The 8,640-nt window shown below is 43.3% G+C and overlaps 1 protein-coding gene across 1 annotated transcript; it reads right to left on the bottom strand.

Annotated features, from left to right (window-relative positions):
- Positions 1-221: 221 nt before the first annotated feature.
- On the bottom strand, positions 222-2,015 carry LOC138194964 (uncharacterized). Its single transcript, XM_069144018.1, has 6 exons — positions 1,908-2,015; positions 1,743-1,834; positions 1,503-1,617; positions 840-952; positions 620-734; positions 222-458 (listed from the first exon to the last, which is right to left on the bottom strand). The coding sequence occupies exons 1-6, from the start codon at positions 1,954-1,956 to the stop codon at positions 283-285; spliced, it is 660 nt and encodes a 219-aa protein (XP_069000119.1). The 5' UTR covers positions 1,957-2,015; the 3' UTR covers positions 222-282.
- Positions 2,016-8,640: the final 6,625 nt, after the last annotated feature.

The following is an 8,640-nucleotide window of genomic DNA, read 5'->3' on the forward strand; positions in this document are numbered from 1 at the left end:
GAGGGATTATTTTCAGATGGACCTCCAGAAAACTAATAAGAAGGAGTGACTTTAGCTAACAACACCGAGATAACTGATGGACACATTTTATTCACTTTGGATTTGATGAGAGAAGTTGAATGGGAGTCTATGGAGCCGGAGGCTTTTTGGAGCCGACCTCTAGTGGCACTCGCTGGTATTGCAGCTTGCAACGAATGTAAAGCTGAACTACGAATGCAAACTGAGGTTCAGGAACACATTTATTGAAACTTTAATGACATGTTTGACGTACTTATATCACATTCATCCACATACTAAACACGCGGACTGCGGTTCTCCCTGAACGCCTCGACTCTTCAGCTCGGCGATGAAGCCGTCCATGACGTCGTTCTCCAGCCGGCTGCTGCTCTTCGTCGTCAGGCAGTCCTGATATTTTGGAAAATACGCCGTCTTTGCTCCAGAAACTTGAATCGATGCTTCTGGAAAAGAAAAAAGAAAAAACTGTAACTTTACATCTGAACATCAAGTGTGGCCTTAAACAGACAGTTCAACATGAAAATGTAATCAAGCACAACTGGACGGAGGAAAGTTGATCTGAGCAGCGTGCAGATAGTTAATAATAAACTTCGGCCAGCCGTACCGTTGCACACAGCCAGCCGGTTCCCTCCTACGTACTGAGATTGCCACTCGTATCTCGTTTGCTCGCTGCATTCATCGAACGGGCGACTCATCCTGAGAAAACCAAAATCAAAACCCTGTGAAAGAAGATCCAAATTATTAAAAACAAAAACAAATAAAATCCTCCCACGTTTCTTCTGATGCAGATTTTATACTAAAAACAGATAAATAAATGTGCTGACGTGGTTGCAGAGCGGTTTGCAGAAGCGCCTGCTGGCGACGGTGACGCAGGCCAGCCCTCCGTTACCGGGCACCTCGGCCGGGCGGCACTTCTCGGGCTCGGCACCCTGGCAGTCTGTAAATCATCATGAATATTTAATCAACGAGAGCCATCAAACATTCAAACCGTTCAGATGTCCGTTCTGAGAGTTTCTGTTTATCAGCAAACATTTTTAAAGCTCCCGTTCTGTTAAAAGCTAAAAAGAAATCCACATTAAATCTGATCAAACTTGTCCAATAAATCCCACAGGGAAATTTCCGGGTCTTCAAGAGTCCATCTGTAGATATGAAACCACAACACACGACTTAGAGAGTCTTCAGTTGGTAAACAAAAACAACTTCAACTTGCCAATAAGGGTTCGACTTCAAGAGATAATAATACTTTTGATAGACTGGACTGTGTGAAGATATTCATCGGCATCATTGCAGTTTACTTCAGTCTAAACATTGTTTCTGCAATTTTATTTTGAACAATCTTTGTTTCCATAATGTAAGTTTGTGCACCACTAAAGTAAAGTCCAGAATAATCTTTAATTAAATCAGAGCGAAAACACACAAATAGTTATAGATGCAAACAGATGGAAATACAGAAAAACAGACTGTAAACATGAAGAAGAAGGTGGTACCCGTCAGCTGGTGTTTGTGCAGCGTGTCGGTCACGTTCTTCACGGAGGTCAGCAGTGCAGCCGTCTGTCGTGTGCTCCAATTGGACGGCAGGTTTTCAACACACTCTGCTGCCTCCTATTGGTCGATATCAAGACAACACTTCATTCCCACCTCGGTGTGATTTCTTTTTTTTGTCCAATAAACAGTGAGAGCTACATTAATGTGCACGTGTTTGAGGGTATGAACATGAACTATTTGACCTTGATATCAGCTGATAGACGCTGCAGGAGTTCAGTTTGTGAGCTGCAGCTCTGAAGGAAAGTTTCATGTTGAGCTGAAGAGGAGCACAAGACTGCAAAACAAACAAAAGGTGTTATTCATGCTGTTTGTGATCTTTACAATTTAAGAAAAACACGTTGAATCACCTGCGAGCGAGCAAAGCAGCGTCAGCGTCGTCCTCGAACTCGAAGCCATGTGCACCGAGTTTGTGTTTTGTTTTTTTCTGCCTCCAGGACTGAACGGCGACGGGTGAATTTATTGACTCGGTCTGCCGGAGCAAAGTTTACAGAGTTGGGAAATACTTCGTGGATCCGGCGGATTTTCCAGCATTTCACAAACTTTGATGCAACCTGAACTTTAAGCCCTGCAGAGCAACAAAGTCCATTTTATCTGCTCATTTCTTGCAACTAAGAAATTGTTGTTCAGATTTTGTTTTGTTTTTCAGTGCGTACTGTACATCCCTCCTCTGTGCTCATGGGGGAGCTGCTAGTACACACCAGCATGCTGTAATTACCCGTTTTTGTAGTGTGTTGTTCTTCAAACAGGATGTCACTACTACTTCTTAGTTGTGGGCGTTATTGTGAAACACACACACACACACACACACACACACACACACACACACACACACACACACACACACACACACACACACACACACACACCACCCCATCAGACACAATGGGTGACTCAGTGTCAGTCGGTAAGTTGTGCCACGGAGAGATGACTGTAAATAATTCACCGTGTTATTCATTATGGATGTCTGACGATCTGGGAGCGGATGAATTATTGAAGCTTTTAGGAAGACTGATTGAGCTCATTAACACAGAGAATTGCCTTTTATGTTTGATTTGAGGAACAAAGATTAGTCCTCCGAATGGACCTCCGGAGTTCTTATTATCTTCTTACCAACATGTCCTCCGCACGCTTCAAGGCTTTCGACTTTTTATTTTTTCCTCTCCCTCGTCTTTTTGTTTTTTTGGGGGGGGGAATTCTTCTCTGTATAACAAAAACTCTAACAATAGTAAAGTCATTCAACTTAGAGCATGAAACATGTTGCACAACAAGTAAAACAAAGTAAAATGTAGGGAAAAGCGTCATCTGTGAAACTACCAGGTTATGGATGCAATAATATGGATGCATGAAGTCATATTGTAAAAAACCTTTAACAGCTGCACGAACTCGAGGGAACACCTGCTTGTTTTTGTTTTTCATCTCATGGTCTTCCTCATCGACAGGATGAGGTCATCATCAAGAGGGCTTGAAGTGCCGTCCACTGACTTTGAGCTCTTCCCAAAAGCGTCGGTTGGTTAATTCAATGTATGGTCTCATATTTTGGGAAAAAACACTCTCTTGTCAGGAGGGTGCTACGTTACAGAGTTTGACCCTGACGGTGACCTTTAAAGATCGTTTAACACATTCGTACGTGGTCGACTTGGACTCTTTTGTTGCAGAAGGAGAGATTAATAATTACGATCATTGTTAATCAAACACTAAATAAGACCAAGAAGAAAATTCAAAGGCTGAAAAATGAAAATGAAAAACAACAAACTGCAGTTCCTTGAGTGGCCACTTGAGGGCTCCAGAAGCAAATCAGTCCCCACAAACACACATGTTAAAAGCAGAAATAAACCTGATACAAAACACGGTTTAAGTCTCTGTAGCTTATGTCCCCCGTTCATGACAACAGTACAAATCCTCTAAATTGTATGAAGGCCAACGGTGTGTTCAAACCAGGCGTGAAGCGAGTTATTCCCGCAGAGTCAACGCAAAGAAGCGAATGGGTGCGAATTCATGGCGGGCGACTCGAAAGGATTTAAAAATATTTAATTCGCTTTGTTTGTTCACAACATTTAATTCATCAATAACTGAGGGCGGGGCTGCTTTGAGTGACAGATGGGTACCGCGTCATTAGCTTCGATCTTTGTCCATTTTTGGGGGGATTATCCAGGAAGAAGGCGGAGTCAGGGACGGCTCAAACGGCCTCGTTGGAGACGCACCGAGCTCTTTAAAAAAAAAAAAAAACGCTCTTTAACGAGCCAACGAGTAACGTGAGGGGAGCGTTGACACACACACACACACACACACACACACACACACACACACACACACACATACAGAGAGGCCTCCCCATGTGACCTGCCTGCGGTACAAAAGTGATGATGAATGGCGTGTTTGATGGCAACAAGCTCTCCTCTCTGTTTAACCTTTCTCAAAAATACTGGTGACATTCTCCCCGGCGGCATTCCTCGCCCGCCAGGCATTGTGGCGAATTAGCCAGCCGTGGAAAAATAAATAAATAAACGGCCTCTCTGTTGTCAAATGATTCACACGGATGAGCCGCGGAGAAAACCCGAGCAAGTCGGAGCTAATTGGTATTCGAGAAAGACGCCGCTACCTGTTTTCAAAGACTTTTCCCCCATCGGAGAGGATCAGTGCGCCTCCGGGGAAAGTTTGAATGCAGTTGCAGCTGATGAATAGCTAATAATGTCTATTAGCTCATTTAATTACCTCTTCGCTTTTATCACAGTGCTGATTTATTTTCTTAAACGTGCACACACACACACACCACACGCACACACACACGCACATGCACACACACGCACACGCACGCGCACGCACACACACACGCACACACACACACACACACACACACACACACACACACACACGAGCCGCGGCGGTTTGCTGGATCGTCGTACGCCGTCCTAAAAACTGATCTTGGAAGATTAAATGTGCAAATGCCTTCGGAAGCAGGAGTTTAACACGGATATTCAACTCATGTGCTTGTAAAGATACAAACTGAACTGATTTTGTCAGCTTGAAAGAAAAAAAAAAAAAGCTTATCTGTCTGAAATAAAAATATAAAATCAAAGCAGAAGGAGAAAGACAAGCAGGGAACAGGTTGAAAGTGGGCCTGATAACTCCAGCTGTGCCACATCACACATCTGAAGAACAATTTTTAATTAACTATTTACAGTTATGGAAATATGTCTGCAGGTGGGAAGAAATCACAGAGTGTTTCTAAAAGAGTTCGTAGCTTCAGGTCTGTAAAATGGTTCTGATCCAGAAGAGTCTTCAGCTGCAATACCAGCGAGTGCCACTAGAGGTCGGCTCCAAAAAGCCTCCGGCTCCATAGACTCCCATTCAACTTCTCTCATCAAATTCTACGTTAATTCTACGTATTAGCTAAAGTCGCTCTTTCTTAATAAGTCATCTGAAAACAACCCGTGATTAATTAGAAAATATTTACTTCCTCACCCGGTCAGTCAAATGAACATTCAGATTGTTCAACACCTCCAGGAATGAAGAGAACATCCACGCAGCAGAGCAGCAGCCCAGCAGCCCAGAACACACACCAGATGGAGGAAACTATTAATTTATCAAATATTTATAGATGCAAAACAGAAAAAAAAAAAAAAAAAAAAAAAAAAAAAAAAAAAAAAAAAATGATGCCGCTGTCCCTGAACACCTGTTTCCCTGCCGGCTTCCCAGACTCTTGTTTACCACCTGTCTTCTTACATGCTTTCTCCTCTCCTGAACACCAGCGGGCCGGTTAGTTTACCTCGCTGCCTACTGCTTCTCCAGCTTGCTGTCTTGCAAGCTACTTACTTCTTTTCCAGTAAACGGACACATTTCATCTTTGCCTTTTTGCCCGTATTCCTGTTTGCCACCTACTTAATGCGTTTACCTCCCTGCTCGTCACTTCCTGCCTCTTTGCAATATCAAATATAGAAGATTATGACCCAGGCGGTTTGTGAGTTGGTTAATCACCACCTACGCATGTTTGTGTTCAACCCGGAACAACGAAACGCGACATAGCCACGCTTTGGGGTCGTCTAGGCGTGAAATGTACACGTTTTTTTCTACAGTGAACAAAAATGAAAACTACTGCGTGGTTACAGCCACGTGATTTACAAGAAAATGAAACTTTTGCAAAAACAAAAGGTTGGGGTTACTAAAAGTTACACGCTTACAAAATGTAAAACTTTCACGCATCGACAGACATTAACGTGCGTGTAAGTTTCACGTTTATAAACCGTGTAACTGTGGCGACATTCCAAAGCGTGGCTATTTCACGTTTTGCTGCAGTGGACGGGCGTGTCCATGTCACGCTTTGCTGTGATGCTAGGTTGTTAGTGACAGCGCGCCCGGCTGGTACCTGATCTTAAATGCAACTATGAGGAGCTGCTCACTGGATGATTTCATTCTTACTGTCATCTAGGTTTTTTTTTACAAATAAGTCGAGAAAGACACAAAATACATAAATCCACTTTAAGTAAAGCCAAATCTATGCGACTGAAAAAAAAAAGAGAAAAAGTTTGGAGCCTTTCTAAATTGGCAAAAACCTTCAGGATTTTTCTGGGATTTTCATCTCCTGAGACAAGAAGCCTCCTGCTGGCTTTGACATGGCTCCAGTCTTTAAACTTCACTGATGACAGATGCATCCGGGCCGGGCGGCCTCCTGCTGGGTGGATGTCTGGCACCGGCTGCTGGCACGTTTCCGACGTCGTCTGTCGGACCTCGACTGGATCTTCGTCTTCTGCGACGGGTGAGACGGCCCTTCGGATTACTTGCCACCGAACATCTGTGAGCTGTAAACACACGGAGAAGAAGAGGAGGGGCGGCGGGTGGGGGTGGGGGGGGAGGGGTGATGACAACAACAACAACAACAACAACAACGGGGCAACCTTTCGCTTCAGCTGTATTTAGCTTTTCTCTCCCAGTCGTTTCCCGGAGAGACCGACGCTGCTAATGGGTACTCAGGATGGTAAAAGGCTTTTCAGATTAGTGCTCCAAAAGCAGCTTTGGGACTGTCGCCGGTCCCGGTTCTCCCTCGTCGAAGGAGTTCGGTGTCTTTGGTGCATCCAAAGATGAAAAGTTTGCGTGATCTTCTGAAGGTGGAATTAAATGTTTGCTGTGTTTGGTTAGCGTGTTGGTGGCCTGTGCATTAAGTGGGTGTCGGTTTCCGTACGGGACGAGCGTGCACGCCTCTCCCCGGGTGAGTTATTGGTTTAATTTTGCCCCCTTCATGTGACTGTAAATGAACGCTATTTGAATAAAGCTACCGAGGCTCATAAAAGTGCCGGTGTTGAGATAGTGGATCTAGTTAAGTTCCTTCTGGCATCTCAAGTGGAGTGAGCTGGAGAGAAGAAACCTCCTCCACTCCTCTTCATCATCTTACGACATCTGTCTGATTCAGACTTTCTGGACTTTCATTTTTTTTCTTAGCATTAAAATCTGACTTGAAAGATCAGAAAACACCAGAGTCAAAGTATAATAAACCCACTCTCATCCAAATTTGCATTTCAGCCAGCTCTGCAGAAAATTCTATTCATTTCTTTTTTTTTCAAACTGTTTTGAAGAAAGAAAGAAAAAGACATTAAAAGAGCCTCATTCCAAGAAGGATATATCATTTCTAATAAATCAATTTTACAAAGAATTTGCTAATTGACATTCATAAGACATTTTTTCCCCCCTCAGACCCGGGTGATTATAAAAAGCAGAAAATGAAGCGATTTGTGAGGAAATGCCTTTACAGAAGTCATCTGAGCCGTTATCGTCAAGGCATTACGCCGTGATTTATTCATGAGGCCTCATGTCTCGGGTTGTAAATGATAAAACTTTCATGGCGTAACAACACAACGCAACATGTCTAGAGCACGTATGAACGTATTGAAACGCTCTGGTCGAGATCGGCGTTAACATGAAATTTGCATTTGTTTTGACGTGGAACAGGAATAAACAACACGTGTTGGTTGTGCATCTACTGATATGATGATCAGACTCCTACTGAGAGTCGACTGAACTTGAAGCTGCGAGATCTTTTCTAAACATTTCTTTAGTGCTGAATATAAATTCAATACCTTTTCCTGAGTGATACTTTCTGGGGTGCTCTTTTTGTTTCAATGGATTTTATAAAAAAAAAAAAATGAACTCACATACTACAGTGCACATGTTTTGTTATATTTATAAGCTCCTGCATAACCTACAGTTTACAGATGTTCCCCAAATGCCTCATACAGGTTTTACTCTTTAAATTTGGTACCGAATGATGAAGCATTTTTCTAGTTATCAGCTCTTTTGTCAGGAAAACTTCCCCAGCCTGTGACCCGGTGACCCCGTGACCCGGTGACCCCGTGACCCCGTGACCCCACAGATGTGCAAAGGGCGAACTGGACCAGATTACAAGATGACACATCACTCATTTAAATAAAAACTGCTCAGTATGAACGCCAAAATGTAAATATATATAATTAAAAGTTAAAATGTACCTGTTGAGATGTGAACTCTGAATAAACTCTATTTTGTGAAGTTCAGGGGACAAATCCAGGATTTCCTGCTCTGCTTCAGACATTTTGTAAATATAAAGTCAACGTGTGATTATAATCGATGTATTTTACTTTTTATCTCCCCCCCCACCCCTCAACTGTCTCTTTGTTTTTTTTTGTTACCTTTTAACGTTTCTCTCCGGTGTCGCAGCGCTGTACGTCTGTCAGGTTCACATCTCGGGACCTGAGCAGATGCTCCGCTGGACACGTCGGTGAGAGCGGCTCCATCCTCCATTATTTTTATTTAAATGTCACCGTTGTCTTGTGATTTCTCCATGCGTGAACACACACACACACACACACACACACACACACACACACACACACACACACACACACACACACGCACACAGTTCAGGTGAAGAACTCCAGCTCTTCATTTTAACACTAAACTGACAGAGAACTGAGCACCTTTAAAGCTGTTTAACGATGCGATCGCAAAAAAAAGAAAAGAAAAGAAAACGAGCAAGTACCAGATTTTTCTACATTCACGAGTCTCCCGGCTCGCGTGTTGGACGTGCAGCAGTCTCTCTTGTGCATCGGTTAT

This window comes from Embiotoca jacksoni, unplaced genomic scaffold, assembly GCF_022577435.1.
Source record: "Embiotoca jacksoni isolate LCO1_2020_lvr unplaced genomic scaffold, fEmbJac1.0.p SCAF_12, whole genome shotgun sequence".
NCBI lineage: Eukaryota > Metazoa > Chordata > Actinopteri > Embiotocidae > Embiotoca > Embiotoca jacksoni.

Excerpts from the sequence above, each read along its gene's own strand:
- LOC138194964 (XM_069144018.1), bottom strand. The coding sequence starts at position 1,956 with ATGGCTTCGAGTTCGAGGACGACGCTGACGCTGCTTTGCTCGCTCGCA. Across the intron at positions 953-1,502 it reads GCACAAACACCAGCTGACGG|ACTGCCAGGGTGCCGAGCCC; the intron begins GTACCACCTTCT and ends GATGATTTACAG. Across the intron at positions 735-839 it reads GCAAACCGCTCTGCAACCAC|GGTTTTGATTTTGGTTTTCT; the intron begins GTCAGCACATTT and ends CTTCTTTCACAG.